Consider the following 17,025-nt stretch of genomic DNA (forward strand, 5'->3'; position numbering starts at 1 on the left):
CTGACTCTTTGCAATCCCATGAATTGCAGCACACGAGGCCTCCCTGTCCATCACCAACTCCCCGAGTTCACTCAAACTCATGTCCATCGAGTCGCTGATGCCACCCAGCCATCTCATCCTCTGTCGTCCCCTTCTCCTCCTGCCCCTAATCCCTCCCAGCATCAGAGTCTTTTCCAATGAGTCAACTCTTCACATGAGGTGGCCAAAGTACTGGAGTTTCAGCTTTAGCATCATTCCTTCCAAAGAACACCCAGGACTGATCTCCTTTAGGATGGACTGGTTGGATCTCCTTGCAGTCCAAGGGACTCTCAAGAGTCTTCTCCAACACCACAGTTCAAAAGCATCAATTCTTCAGCGCTCAGTTTTCTTCACAGTCCAACTCTCACCTCCATACATGACCACTGGAAAAACCATAGCCTTGACTAGATGGACTTTTGTTGGCAAAGTAATGTCTCTGCTTTGAATGTGCTATCTGGGTTGGTCATAACTTTCCTTCCAAGGAGTAAGCGTCTTTTAATTTCATGGCTGCAATCACCATCTGCAGTGATTTTGGAGTCCCACAAAATAAAGTCTGACACTGTTTCTTCTCTTTCCCCATCTATTTCCCATGAAGTGATGGGACATAGTAAGTGCAAATACCCTTTTAACATGATGGCTAGATGGATTCGTTTCCAAGGAAGTTTTTTAAATGGAGGGAGATTGCCAAAATTACCAAATGACTCTATGTAAAGGAAACATTTTAAGGTCTTATTAAGAAGAAACTCTTATTCTAGCTGAAAATTTGGATATGCAGAAAGGAAAGAAGAATTGAAGAAAAGAACTTATGTGGATGTATCCAAATAGATATTGACAGGTAAAATAATAACGATAAAGTATCAGATTGTGCATATATGCTTGTATTAGAATTAAAGGGAGCAAAAATGGCATGAGCAGTGAAAAGAGTAGAGAGAAATTATATCTTTTTGTTGTTTGAGAAAAGTACAAAAATATGAACTTACTAGACTATTAAGTAAAGAATGCATGCTGTAAAATGTAGGGCACTGATAGAACTAAGACAGATTAAATTTATAAATTTGTATAAAGTTAAAAATATTTATTGTGAAAGATAAGAAAGCAAGATAATGTAGAATTCCAAGTAAAAATATATTATACTTAAATATTAACTATATGTACTTGCATATAAATAATATATGTAAATAGAGCATATGATAATCTTAAATTTATATTAAATATATATGGACTAGCTTTCCATTTAAATTCTAAGAATGTTTATATCTTAAAATATTTTGTTTAACACAGCTATGTAAGTAAAACAGTTATTTTAATAACTGCTAACTTAAGAGTCATATTATTTTATCAAAAGCCATGAATAGAAAGTAAAGAAAAAGAACACAAACTGCTTTAGTTAATGTACTCTCACAGTATAAAGCAAGAACCACGTTACAAAAGATGGAACATGTTTAATAATTATGTACTGAGTATCTAAGCTATTAGCAATTTAAAAATGTATATACTGAATAGTACAAGTTCAACACAGATTTGAAAATCATGCATAAGTAAATGTCATAAATGGAATCATAATGTCATAAAGAGTCATATGTCATAAACAGTCATAAATGGAGATTTAAACAATTTATCACCACTGCTTATCAAGCAAGCAGATATAGCAGTAGGCAATAGAAATATCTGTTAGGCAATTAACCAGTACATATATGAACACATACACATACACTAAGATAGAATATTCTTATCTTTTAAGTTCACATGAACATTTTCCAAAAATTTGCTATATACTCCTATGTCCAGTTACATTACTAAAAAAACTACAGAACTATAGTGTCATTGCACTAGCCCCCAGCCAAGTTTGGCAAATGGGCACTTGAAATGTGAATATTCAAAGTTAATTTTTAACCTAATTAGAAGAAATAAACATTTCAGATTCATTTCATAGTTACATCAGCCATATGTAATAGGCATACAGAATATTTCCAGATTCATGAAAATTTTCTAACCAGTTTGCCTAAAATAAAAGTAAATAACCAAAATTTTGAAAATCTTTATTGGGTTTTATATTCAGTAATCTATTTCTAAATAACATATGAACCAAGGAAAAATCCAAAGTCAAATTTCATAATTGTGTATGAATTAAAAGAAAAATGTAACAGCAAGATTCTGTCTTGTGACATATTAATTGCCTTAAATGCATACATTTTAAACAAAAAAACAAAGAAGAAATCTGAGTATGCTTGAAAAGAAACTTGAAACGAAAAAGCAATTTTGGTGAAATTAAGGTAATTGACATAAAGACGAAGGAAGAGAATAACAAATATGAAAAATCATGAAAAGGAAATAATTATAATAGAGCGGAATAAAAGGGTCAAAGCTGTTTTCATTTGAAAGACAATAAAATCAATAAATGACACTTGGAGAATAGAGAAAACATGAATCTTTTATATCTGTATAAACACGACAATCCAATAGATGTAAGCAATTTGATTCTTTGTTGATAAAATTGCCAACGTCTGTTGGATCATCGGAAAAGCAAGAGACTTTCAGAAAAACATCTTCTGCTCTGTTGACTGCACCAAAGCCTTTGACTATAGATGACAACAAACTGTGGAAAATTCTTTAAGATAGGAATACCAGACCACCTGGCCTCCTCCTGAGAAATCTGTATGCAAATCAAGAAGCAATAGTTAGAACTGGACAAGGAACAACAGACTAGTTTCAAATTGGGAAAGGAGTACATCAAGGCTGTATATAGTCACCCTGCTTATTTTACTTATATGCAGAGTACATCATGAGAAATACTGGGCTGGATGAAGCACAATCTGGAATCATGATTGCTGGGAGAAATATCAATAACCTTGGACATGCAGATGACACCACCCTTATGGTAGAAAGCAAAGACCTAAAGAGCCTCTTGATGAAAATGAAATAGGAGAGTGAAAAAGCTGGCTTAAAACTTAACATTCAAAAAGTGAAGATCATGGTATCCAGTCCCATTACTTCATGGCAAAAAGATGGAGAAACAATGGAAACAGTAAGAGACTTTATTTTTTTGGACTCCAAAATCATTCCAGATTTGACTGCAGCCATGAAATTGAAAGACGATTGCTACTTGGAAGGAAACCTATGACCAACCTAGACAGCATATTAAAATCAGAGACATTACTTTGCCGACAAAGATCCATCTAGTCAAAGCTTGATTTCTCAGTAGTCATGTATGGATGTGAGAGTTGGACCATATAGAAAGCTGAGCACTGAAGAACTGATGCTTTTGAACTATGGTGTTGTAGAAGACTCTTGAGAGTCCCTAGGACTGGGAGGAGATCAAACAAGTCCATCCTGGGGAAAATCAGTCCTGAATATTCATTGGAAGGACTGATGCTGCAGCTGAAACTCCAATACTTTGGCCATGTGATGGGAGGAACTGACTCATTGGAAAAGACCCTGATGCTGGGAAAGATTGAAGGCAGGAGGAGAAAGGGACAACAGAGGATGAGATGGTTGGATGGCATCACTGAGTCGATGGACATGAGTTTGAGCAAGCTCTGGGAGTTGGTGATGGACAGGGAAGCCTGGCATGCTGCAGTCCATGGGGTCACAAAGAGTCGGACATGACTGAGTGACTGAACTGAACTGAAACCTGACAAAACCACTATGGTTTTTACGGATGTTAAATAGACAATAAAGCTGTGTTATGAAACCATTTTACTATCTATATGAAATAGAATGTCTAGAAAATGGAAATTACCTAATGAAGTACAATAACTATAAACCTGTATAACTTTAACATGTGTTAAATTTATTCAGTTCACTGAGACATTACTTTGCCAACAAAGGTCCATCTAGTCAAGGCTATGGTTTTTCCAGTAGTCATGTATGGATGTGAGAGTGGGACTGTGAAAAAAGCTGAGCGCCGAAGAATTGATGCTTTTGAACTGTGGTGTTGGAGAAGACTCTTGAGAGCCCCTTGGACTGCAAGGAGATCCAATCAGTCCATCCTAAAGGAGATCAGTCCTGGGTGTTCTTTGGAAGGAATGATGCTAAAGCTGAAACTCCAGTACTTTGGGCACCTCTTGCAAAGAGTTGACTCATTGGAAAAGACTCTGATGCTGGGAGGGATTGGGGGCAGGAGGAGAAGGGGACGAGAGGATGAGATGGCTGGATGGCATCACTGACTCAATGGGCATGAGTTTGAGTGAACTCTGGGAGTTGGTGATGGACAGGGAGGCCTGGTGTGCTGCAGTTCTTGGGGTTGCAAAGAGTCAGACACAACTGAGAGACTGAACTGAACTGAACTGATAAACCTTACAAAAAATTCTAGGAGCTTTAATGGTAACAGTAGTGAATAATAACACTTAAAACTATGCCAGGTCTTTCACTATAAAACAGAGGCTTCCATAGAGCCTTGATAACAAAACCTGTCAAGTTACATAATATTAATGGATTCAGTCCAAACTCTTTGTGATAATGGGTGAAGAAAATCATCTTAATCTAAATGTGATATATGCAATGATTTTTCAAAGGAAGCAAATACAGAACGATTTTTGTGGTTTCATTTCAGGAATGCATAATTGGTCAACATTTGAAGGAAAGAGATATTTCAAAAGCATTTAAAAATTTTCTCATTCCATTGAAAGAAAAATAGTAAAATGGTAACATGACTGATTGCATACAAAACCTAAGAAAATTATGAATACTATGGAATTGCTTTCATGTTAGAAAGGTATATGAAAAAACCTTAAAAAACACCTCATATTTGAGCATGAAATATTGAAATATTTTCCCCCAGTATAGAAAGGATACTTATAAGATCTTTACTGTACCATCTGTTCAACATTGGAAATAAAAGCCAATTAGGTAAAAATAAGTCAAAAACAAGAAAAAAAATAACAGAAAAGAAAAATAAGAAAAAGTTATCGCACCTGGAGGGAAGAAATAGAACGTGATTATTCAGAGTTGCACTATTTAGATACATTAAAAATCCAGAGGAATATATATTTGAAATGATAAAATTAATACATACAATCAGAGAAGTCATTGGGCACAATTCTATTTGCAGCAGCAACAATTACTACAAATTTAAAAACAAAATTGCCATTTACAAAAGTATGGCTATGAAATGTCCATATTTGTGTGAAATTTCAATGTTGGAAACTATTAAATATTATAGGGGAATTTTGCTGGTGCTCCAGTGGTTCGGATTACTTGCTTCCCGGTGCAGGGAGTGGGCGTTCGATCCCTGGTCACTGAATCAAGATACCACATGCTGAACAGTGCGACGATTATCTCATAAATTATTGTAAAGATTAAATGCAGTCCCAAAGCAGTTTTTTTAAAAAACTTTAATGAGGTGTATTTACAGAGCATAAAATTTATCCATTTAAAATATATAGATCCATGATTTTAAAATTATTCACAGTTTATGACCATCACTACTATCAAACTCTAGAGAGCATTCATCACTAATCAATTTGCAGTCTTTTCCTATTCCGTCTCTTCACAACCGTTAGTAATCACTAATCTACTTCTGGTCTGTCTACTCCTATTTTTGATATTACATGGAAATGGGCTCACACAGTATGCAATCTTTTAGAAGTCTGAATGCCATAAACATACTGTTGAGCAAAAAAAGTGAGACACAAAAGAATGATACCTATATTTTTGGATGTGTATATGATATTTCAATGGGGTTTTCCAGGTGGCACTAGTGGTGAAGAAACTGCCTGCCAGTGCAGGAGATGAGGGTTTGATCCCTGGGTCAGGAAGATCCTCCAGGGAATATGAAATGATAGTCCGCTCCAGTGTCTTTTTTATAAATTAATAATTTATTTTAATTGGAGGATAATTACTTTAAAATATTGTGGTATTTTTCTCATACATCAACATGAATCAGCCATGGGTGCGCATGTGTTCCCCCATTCAGAACCCCACACTCACCTTCCTCCCTCCTCCATCCCTTCTGTTGTTTCAGAGCACCAGCTCTGAGTGTCCTGCTTCATGCATCCAACTTGCACTGGTCATCTCTTTTATGTATGGTAATATACACGTTTCAATGCTATTCTCTCAAATCATCCCACCCTTGCCTTCTCCCTCATACTCCAAAAGTCTGTTCTTTACATCTGTGTCTCTTTTGTTGCCTTGCATATAGGATCGTTGTTACCTTCTTTCTAAAGTCCATATATGCATTAATATAGTGTATTGATGGTTCTCTTTCTGACTTAGTTCCCTGTGTGTAATAGGCTCCAGTTTCATGCACCTCATTAGAACTGATTCAAATACTGGGAAAACCAGTCAACCATATGCAAAAGAATGAAACTAGAACACTTTCTAACACCATAAACAAAAATAAACTCAAAATGGATGACAGATCTAAATGTAACACCAGAGACTATTACAACTCTTAGAGGAAAACCGAGGCATAACACCCTCTGACATAAATCACAGCGAGATTCTCTATGACCCACCTTGCAGAGTAATGGAAATAAAAACAAAAATACAAATGGAACCTGGTTAAACTTAAAATCTTTTGCACAACGAAGGAAACTATAAGCCAGGTGGAAAGGCAGCCTTCAGAATGGAAGACAATAACAGCAAATGAAACAACTGGCAAAGAATCCAGCTCCAAAATATACAAGCACTTCATGCAGCTCAATACCAGAAAAATGAACAACCCAATCAAAAAGTGAGCCAAAGAACTGAACAGACATTTCTCCAAAGAAGATATACAGAGGGCTAATAAGACCCACGAAAGATATGTAGCTTTCTCATATCACAACATCACTCGTTACTAGAGAAATGCAAATTAAAAACACAATGAGGTATCGTCTCTGCCGGTCAGAATGGCCACCATAAAAAAGTCGACAGACAACAATAGCTGAAGAGGGTATGGAGAAAAAGGAAACCCTCTTACACTGTTGATGGGAATGCAAACTGGTACAGCCACTATGGAGAACAGTGTGGAAATTCCTTAAAAATCTGGGAATAGAACCACTCCAGTATTCTTGACTGGAGAATTCCTTGGACAGAGAAGCCTGACACCCTGACAGTCCATGAGGTCTCAAAGAGTCAGACACAACTGAACGAATGAGCACACACAATTATATTTCAACTGTTTTTGAAAAACTTTCCTTAATCAGAAAAAATAATATAATTCATTTTAAAATGTATGCAGTCAGAATATTATTTCCATTTTGTAAAAGGTCAAGTTACCCAACAGCATCCAAACTCATGTTTTAATTCTCAAGCTTGTGCTTGCAATGATATGCATTTGGAAACTGACAGTCTTCTGCTGTTATGCCTTGTACAGATTGTACAGCACAGTTATGTTCACCAGGTAAATAGTCTGTTATCCTGTTATGGAAAAATGCATAATTCTGTTATATTCTATGAAGACAACTCAGGAAACAATAGCATTTTCCATGTAACTGTAATACAAGATAGTTTGAAAATGGGTAATGAAGTCTTTAATAAAATTTCAGTAAGAGCTTGTCACTTGGAAATTGGGCTACAGAGTAGCTTATTTTTCAACATTGGTATTAACATTTTATTAACTTTCAATATCTCCCTTCAGCTTTCTATAATTTGACTAAAACAAATGTATTTGTATTATTTTTAAAATATTTCTTTTTTTTATATTTTTCCTCCTCTATATAGCATTCTTTTTACAAACTTACTGTAGTTTGCAAGTTGAACCATTTAGCCACATCCAAGGATGACCGCGGCCGGCACGAGAGACTTGAATCCACGATATAATTGATAGGGACGTCAGAAATTCCTAGCCCAAAATAAAGAATTTTCACTTAAATAGTCATTATGAAACATTTTTGTTACTTTTTAAAATGCAAGTCAAAAGATGTGTTCCTTCATAGCATCTTTCTTTCTTTGAACAAATTGAACATGTTAGATTCTAATCTAACACTAAAAAACATGAGTTGAAAGTTTGAAGTTTTAATAGTGCCATAAATATTAAGAAATATCTGTACTTTTGATTGAACATCAACTCAACATTTATACTTATCAGTTTCACTGTGTTCTAATGTTAATAAGGAACATTGCTTTTTTTCGACAGCCAGTTAATAAAGGGAATATTTACAAAGACATGAATTAGTTGTAGAGATCGTACAAAAGAAAACACCTGGCATAACAACTTGGGGATCCTTACAGCTGTGAACTACATCTAACATTAAGCCTCAGGGGTAAGAAGGTGGAGTAATTGAATATGTGTAACGAAGAAGATTCTGATTCATAAAATTTCATTTTTCCTCATGTCAAGACTAACATGCTGCTGCTGCTGCTGCTGCTAAGTCGCTTCAGTCGTGTCCGACTCCATGCGACTCAGTAGATGGCAGCCCACCAGGCTCCCCCGTCCCTGGGATTCTCCAGGCAGGAACACTGGAGTGGGTTGCCATTTCCTTCTCCAATGCATGAAAAGTGAAAGTGAGGTCGCTCAGTTGTTTCCAACCCTCAGCGACCCCATGAACTGCAGCCTTCCAGGCTCCTCCGTCCATGGGATTTTCTAGGCAAGAGTACTGGAGTGGGGTGCCATCAAAACTAACATAGCAAGGCTTTAAATAAGCTTATAGATTCCATGACATTCATTTTTCTGGATATTGTGACAATATCAATGGATTTCTCTACTATTATATGTTTCTCAGAATTTCAGTTTCAGAGGGAAATTAAGGAAATGAAATTGAGAAAATAAGTGACAGGAGAGCCGAAGAATTGGTTTTCTGAGCTTGACACCGTTCTTTGACTAGATAAACCCCAAAGCCATCTGTTTCTGTATTGGTGGAATCCAGTGGACCAGACAAGGGGCCAGAGACTCATTTCTCTCTGCTCCTCCCTGCTAAGGTCAACTGTAAACATGGGAACTAATGAAAGACACGAGAAAGGAGAACTCTGAAAGGTGGAAATAGAAGGGTGATGTGGCCTGAGACTTCCCAGCAGCCCCACTCCTCTGTAATCGTTAATCACTTCTCTGTGATGAGAGAACAAGGTGGGAGGTGAGGGAATGATAATTAGGGGCATCTTGTAGCTCCCCACAACCAGGTGAAAGTGACCTTGGCCTCTTACTTCCCAAACACCCAATACCTAAGCTAGCTGTTGAGGGTAGCACAGGTAAGCCATTCCTTCTGTGTGTTGAGAGAATCGTGTAGGCAACACCAGGTAAGTCTTACAAGGTGATCCCTCAGGACACTTACTAACAAGGAGCAGTCAGAGAAATTGCCTCTGTTTCCTCCACTGAGAGACACTAAGGTTGGGTGATAGGTAGGGGTGGGACCAGCAAATGGGATGTCTTGACTAAAGCTACTGAAGCCAGGAAGCCTCTTTATCCCTGAGGGTGTAAGACTCCATCTCCACCCAGAGGCATTGGAAAGAATGGGTCGTAAATGTTGAATTCACACAATGAGCTGCGGAAATTTACAAACGTCACATAAATGCAAGAATTTGGAGGAACTGCAAAATATCACGTGGCAGTGATGAGACAGGGACAACCTGTATGATTCCATGTCCTGGAGTAGAAAATGGCAACCCACTTCAGTATTCTTGCCTGGAAAATTCTGTGGACACAGGAGCCTGACAGGCTGAAGTTAATGAGGTTGCAAAGAGTCAGACACGATTGAACGACTAAGCACGAACACGGGATTCCATGGATATGATTCAAAAGCAATCAAAGAGATTCTATAATATCAAAAGTCAGGACAGTGAGTAAATTAGGAGGTGGAGAAGTGATAAGGTATTACAGAGGGGTTGGGGGCTGCTGTGAAGTTGAAACTTGTATTCCATGATCTGATGTGCAATTACATAATTCTATAGGCAAAATCATATTTATTTTCCTTGATGTTGGTAAAATTAGCACAATGTAATTTAGAATTTAATAGCATTTGTAGAAGCACGGTTTTTTATGAAAAGCAAGAACCAGAAGTTAATACACATGCATGAATGGTATAAAAATGTAAATAAAGTATCATAAAGTTACATTCCATTGTTTAATGGAATACTAGCAGACCTTAAAATAAACAAGCTACAAATATGTACAAAAGCACAAGTGAATCCTAACAAATAAAATGTTGACTAAATCAAGCCTTCAGCAAAGTGTTGGAAACATTGAATATCTTACCATTTCCTCTTCATTATCTATATAAAGCAGAGTAGAATTCTCAGTAGCACAGGATATCAAACTCTCATTCCATGACTTTTTTTCCAGACTAGTAGAATAGCAATTGTTGGAATATGTAAGCCAGTCTTTTGGGCAATGACCACAATGACATTCTGAGGAAAGATTATGAATTACTATGCAAAAACAGTTTGAATTTGAAAAATAAAAATTAACTTACACATATGCATAGAGGTAGACATATGTATGCATACACACATATATATAAAATAACATATCTATGCAACCTCAAGGCTGGTACATGTAAAACAAATCTCATTCATGCATTCATAGAGAGGGTCTGTCTTTAATATATGTCCCCATATAAAGCAAACACATAGAAATATCTACTATTTACACATCCTGAAAATCAAGAAATGAAACTCCTATTTTAGAATAGCAAAATTTTTGTCTCTTATCATATTATAGCAGGAGGAAATTACAGCCAATTGCCAACAATGGACATGGTGATCATATTGTTGCATAGGAAGAAAGACTCTCATAATCATTATTTAGGAATATTGTTGCCTGATTTTATAATTTATGTTTTATCCTCAAATCTATTTCTATCTTCACCAGCTTAAGAGAGAGGCAAAATACAAACCATATTTATAATAGAAGTTTGAAATCATTATGTACCTTTATGGAGCTTTGTTACCAGAGAGGACTTATTCTGTTCTGATATTTGGGTACCTAGAAAAAAATGGAAGTAATATTTTAAAATATTTACATTGATATAAATAAATCATAATAATTGTAGTTTTTAGTTTAAACATGATGTTTTTAGGATTTAGGATGATCTGGAAAATATTGCTTTAAGAATAATTAATGAGGTAACGAAGACTGGCAGGTGTATATTTCGAAAATCTTAGAGAAAAGACTCCACCACCTCTTACAATACTTGGTTCAAGCAATCTCAAGAATTAATTTTTCTCAATAAGGTGTTTCAGTTTCTTAAAGTATATCTTTGAGTTATGAAATCAGAAAATATCTATGTACATGTTTAATTTTCCCTGCAATCATTCTGTAATTTATACTTTGCTCAACTCAGAATAACTGTTCAATACTTAGGCTAAATGCACGCATTAAAATAAGACTTCTATTCCATAATAATATGAAATTTTAGAGGCACTGATGATCATTAAAATGAAAGGTTCAATTATAATCTTTCAAAACTTGACTTACGTGGAATAAAAGTTATCACTCTCACTATCGTATACATCAAGACAAAACAGATGATTCCCAGGATCACAACAATGACCTTCTCTCGAGCTGATGGTGAATCTGCAGGGAGAGAAAAGGAAACACTGAGAAAGGAGTGATGGAGACAGTTATTTTAGAAGAACAAAAGATCCCACATCCGTGAGAATTCAAAGACACCAACTTGGACCCCAAAACAATATCTACCATTGCAATCCTCTTCTCAGAATATACCATTCCTTTTTCAGTGAATATAAGGCTTCACGAGTTGTAGATCAAAGACTACAAATTACAGCAATGCCTGGGTAGGCAGTCCTAGAGGAGAGCATGGCATGAATACTGGAGAATCCCCATGGACAGAGGAGCCTGGCGGGCTGCAGTCCACGCGGTTGCAAATAGACGGACACAGCTGAGCGACTAAGCACAGCGCAGCACGTATGTCATATTAGAATATTGTATTGCAAACTCCAGCTCTAAGCCTCATTAATAAAAACACGGAAGCGGGTAAATGCTCTACACTTGCAGCAGTAGTTACTGTCATTCCATTGACATAACAAAAGGCATTTTGAAAGTTTAATTCCACATAGGTTTTCTCCTGCTCAGCTGCTAAAATTGATCTTTTCACCATCTTACCTCTCATATGCTGTCTCCTGGTATCATTAACCAGACTCGGTTCTGAGTAGTTTTCCTTTTGGTTCTTCATCTCTGTGTCTGTTTAATGCCAAGGATGTTGCTCTATGGAAACTGTACATAAGTAGTTAATAAATGGTGTATAAAATCACAAGAAACCTTGAAAGGTTAAACTGAGTGATGTGTGAGGTCAGTTAACAGCACTCATTGAGCAGCTGAGCAAATCCAAGTTTGGTTCTCATTTCAGTAGACCTTTAGACAACTGTTTCATGGTAGAGTAAGTAGTTTTAAAAATAGTATTTGGTATTTAATAACCAAGAGTGGTGGGAATGGGCGGGAGGTGAGAGGGAAACTCAAAGGAGGGGACATATGTACACCTATGGTTAATTTATGCTGATGTATGACAGAAATCAAACCAATATTGTAAACCAGTCATCAATCAGTTAAAAACAAATGAATATTTAAAAAAAATTCGTTGTTTGACATAATGTTACTTGTTTATTGGAACAATGAAAATTAGTAGATTACTGAAAAAGTTCATGAATAGTAATATCCTGATGAGTTGAAAGTCAAAATTCACAGAAATACTTTAAAATTGTTATAATATCTTGGTTCAAATTAAAGTCCATATTGGAAAAAAAATGCACCAATTATATAGGTAAGTTTAAAATCCGTTAAAAGTTAAAGGCAGCTTTCCATGATGAGGGAATAACAGTATTGGCATATATGGTACACTGCATTACATTGCTTTAACTGGGACATTCATTAATGAAAAGAGAATGAGATGTTATCAAATAATTCTTCTATTTTGAGTGATTGTGGAGCTCTAAGAAATCATTAAAAAATTAAAGAAATATTTTACATGGTAAAAATGGTACATGACATATTAAATTCTCCAAACCTTTTTATCATATAAAGACAAAACAATGTTAAAATGTCATTAAATAAATACTTCTTTTACATGAGTAATTGACAATTGACAATGGCTAAGATATGAAATTATAAAATAATAAGGAAAAGCATACATCATTTATGGAAGAGCAATGTTGGTACAAACTTCCAGGAAGATCCTGAGGCTGCTAAGTCAATGAGGGTAGCTTTAGTTGTATCAGCAATTATAAGTCAGTAATGTGCCTTAATAATTCAGTCAATGGATTCTGTAGTCAGTGCAATCTATAATTAATTCTGGCTTTGAAATTTACAATGTATGACCTTTAAAAATTATTTAGTATTTAGCAAATCAGTTTACTAATCTAAAATGAGAATAAAAATATATATGCTATAAAGCATGTAAAACACCTAATATTAAATTTGACTCTTCTTTTATTTCTTATTTTAATACAATTGCCATGGTATTATTCATATCAGGCAATATAATTTGTTAGACAGAAATCTCTGTGTTAGTGTGATTTATCTTTTTTCAATATTATGATCAAGTTTTTATAAAGCATTTGATTGTATATAATTGAGTTAATCCAGCATTTTACTGGAGGTACCATATTGTGATTTTTACTTTACCTAGATCTGTGAAGAATTATATTGGCCATTCACAATTCTATGAATCCATTTTAAGAACCTATTTTTTAAGGGCTGAGTTAAATATTTAATACTATATCTAATTATGTATCTATTGATAACAAAATACACTGTTAACTGTCCCTTGTCCTGATGCTCCTGATACTTCATCTTAAATGGTATTGATTAACAAAATCAGTTATACATTATTCACTTGAATAATGTCTGCAGGCAAGAATCTGAACATTTTCAGAAATCTTCCCAAATACTTCATATTTTATTCTTACTTTCTCCCAAAATTAAAATACCAAAATATCAAATACAGATACCAATATCTCCTTAATTTGTTTGCTTAGCAATTGTCCCTAAGTCGAACCACATTGGCATTTGTAATCTCCTGATAAGTGAGATGAGGGATTAGGAAGGAGAGGGAAACACATACCTTCTACAGCCCAGAGTCCTGCCTCTTCTCTGAGTGGCCAGGTTACTGTGAAAATCAAACAATGTCTGTGGTCTTCACAGACTGCCCTGTGAAGGCTCAGAGTGAAGCAATAGTGGAGAAAGTACATTTCTCATCACCATGTCACTGAAACAGGAAATTCTTACACTTGGGTATTTTGAAGAAGTTCATCTCATCACACACCTCCAGAATATAGGAGACTTTGGACATGTAGTGTATCAGTTAGTTTGTTCTTTGGTGAGTTCCTCTGAGAATTGATTTCACTTTCTAAAAGATATAGGGGGACAAAGGACATGATCACCCTGCTGTTAACTTGCTTTCACTTCATTCATCAATGCTGAACATTTATGCCTTGTTAAGAGTAACTTCAATGTTTAAGTTTTAGATAAGTTTACTAAATCTAGGCATTATTTATTTCTTTTCCTTATAATCTCATTGTGTCATTTCTATTATAATGGAGGAAACTTGTCCCTAATTCAGAAGAGTTACTACATTTTAAACTTTATTTTAACTGTCATCTAATTTTTAGCTTTCTAAAATCTAGAAAAATGGAATACAAATCTGTAGTTATATACCAATTTATTGTTGTTGTTCAGTCATGAAGCCATGTCTGAGTCTGACTCTTTGTGACCCTGTGGACTGCAGCAGGCAAAGCTTCCCTTTTACTATCTCCAAGTTTGCTCAAATTCACATTAATGATGGGCTTCCCTGGTGGCTCAGATGGTAAGGAATCTGCCTGTGATGCAACAGACCCAGGTTCAGTCCCTGGCTCAGGAAGATGCACTGGAAAAAAAAAATGGCAACAAGCTCCAGTATTCTTGCCTGGAAAATTCCATGGAGAGAGGAGCCTAGCGGGCTACCGTCCATGGGGTCACAGAGGTGGACATGACTGAAGAGATTGAGCACACCCACGACTACATGTCCATTGAGTCCTCTGTGGCCCTCTTCTCTTGCATTGAATCTTTTCCAGCATCAGGGTCTTTTCCAATGAGTCAGCTCTTTGCATCAGGTGGCCAAAGTATTGGAGCTTCGGTTTCAGCATCAGTCCTTCACGTGAATACTCAGGGTTTATTTCCTTTAGGGTTGACAGGCTTGATCTCCTTGCTGTCCAAGGGACTCTCTCCAGCACCATAGCTGGAAAACATCAATTCTTTGGCTCTCACCCTTATGGTCCAAACTCACATCCATACATGACTACTGGGAAAACCATCAGTTCAGTTCAGTTCAGTCGCTCAGTCGTGTCTGACTCTTCGCGACCCCATGAATCACAGCACGCCAGGCCTCCCTGTCCATCACCATTTCCCGGAGTTCACTCAGACCCACGTCCATCGAGTCCGTGATGCCATCCAGCCATCTCATCCTCGGTCATCCCTTTCTCCTCCTGCCCCCAATCCCTCCCACCATCAGAGTCTTTTCCAATGAGTCAACTCTTCGCATGAGGTGGCCAAAGTACTGGAGCTTCAGCTTCAGCATCATTTCTTCCAAAGAAATCCCAGGGTTGATCTCCTTCAGAATGGACTGATTGGATCTCCTTGCAGTCCAAGGGACTCTCAAGAGTCTTCTCCAACACCACAGTTCAAAAGCATCAATTCTTCGGTGCTCAGCCTTCTTCACAGTCCAACTCTCACATCCATACATGACTACTGGATAAACCATAGCCTTGACTAGATGGACCTTAGTCGGCAAAGTAATGTCTCTGCTTTTGAATATACTATCTAGGTTGGTCGTAACTTTTTTTCCAAAAAGTAAGCATCTTTTAATTTTGTGGCTACAGTCACCATCTGCAGTGATTTTGGAGTCCCCCCAAAAAAGTCTGACACTGTTTCTGCTGTTTCCCCATCTATTTCCCATGAAGTGATGGGACCGGATGCCATGATCTTTGTTTGCTGAATGTTGAGCTTTAGGCCAACTTTTTCACTCTCCTCTTTCACTTTCATCAAGAGGCTGTTTAGTTTCTCTTCCCTTTCTGCCATAAGGGTGGTGTCATCTGCATATCTGAGGTTATTGATACTGAGGTTATTGATATTTCTCCCAGCAATCTTGATTCCAGCTTGTGTTTCTTCCAGTCCAGTATTTCTCATGATGTACTCTGCATATAAGTTAAATAAGCATGGTGACAATATACAGCCTGACGTACTCCTTTTCCTATTTGGAATCAGTCTGTTGTTCCATGTCCAGTTTGAACTGTTGCTTCCTGACCTGCATACAGATTTCTCAAGAGGCAGGTTAGGTGGTCTGGTATTCCCATCTCTCTCAGAATTTTCCACAGTTTTTTGTGATCCACAGAGTCAAAGGCTTTGGCATAGTCAATAAAGCAGAAATAGTTGTTTTTCTGGAACTCTAGCTTTGATTATATGGACCTTTGTCAGCAAAATGATGTCTCTGCTTTTTAATATGCATCTAATTATGTCATAGCTTTACTTCTAAGGAGCAAGCATTTTTAAATTTCATGGCTGCAGTCATTGTACACAGTGATTTTGGAGCCCAAGAAAATGAAATTTGACGCTGTTTCCACTTTTTCTCCGTCTATTTGCTATGAAGTGATGGGACTGGATGCCAAGATCTCTGTTTTTTGATTGTTGAACTTTAAGCCATCTTTTTCATTCTCCTGTTTCACTTGCATCAAGAGGCTCTTTAGTTCCTCTTCACTCTGCCATTGAAGTGGTATCATCTGCTATCTGAGGTTGTTGATATCTCTTGCTGCAATCTTAATTCCAGTTTGTGAGTCATCCAGCCAGCATTTCACATGATGTACTCTGCATATAATTTAAATAAGCAGGGTCACAATATCCAGCCTTGAAGTATTCTTTCCCAATTTTGAACCAACCCACCATTGCATTGTTCCATGTCCTGTCCTACTGTTGCTTCTTGACCTGCGTGCAGATTTCTCTGGAGGCAGCTAAATTGGTCTGGTGTTCCCATCTCTTTAAGAATATTCCACAGGTGGTTGTGATCCACACAGTCAAAGGCTTTAGCAGAGTCGATGAGGCAAAAGTAGATTTTTTTCTGGAATTCCCTGGCTTTCTCTATGATTCAATGGATACTGGCAGTTTGA

At 36.7% G+C, this 17,025-nt stretch overlaps 1 protein-coding gene across 1 annotated transcript; it reads right to left on the reverse strand.

The window, feature by feature from the left end:
* Positions 1 to 5,336: 5,336 nt before the first annotated feature.
* On the reverse strand, positions 5,337 to 14,042 carry LOC138437804 (NKG2-A/NKG2-B type II integral membrane protein-like). The gene is made up of 7 exons (XM_069585699.1): positions 13,953 to 14,042; positions 11,999 to 12,109; positions 11,351 to 11,449; positions 10,805 to 10,858; positions 10,130 to 10,281; positions 7,683 to 7,783; positions 5,337 to 7,359 (listed from the first exon to the last, which is right to left on the reverse strand). Exons 2-7 carry the CDS (start codon positions 12,066 to 12,068, stop codon positions 7,242 to 7,244), a joined length of 594 nt encoding a protein of 197 aa, XP_069441800.1. The 5' UTR covers positions 12,069 to 12,109; positions 13,953 to 14,042; the 3' UTR covers positions 5,337 to 7,241.
* Between the last annotated feature and the right edge of the window lie 2,983 nt (positions 14,043 to 17,025).

This window comes from Ovis canadensis, chromosome 3 (genome assembly GCF_042477335.2).
Source record: "Ovis canadensis isolate MfBH-ARS-UI-01 breed Bighorn chromosome 3, ARS-UI_OviCan_v2, whole genome shotgun sequence".
Lineage (NCBI taxonomy): Eukaryota > Metazoa > Chordata > Mammalia > Artiodactyla > Bovidae > Ovis > Ovis canadensis.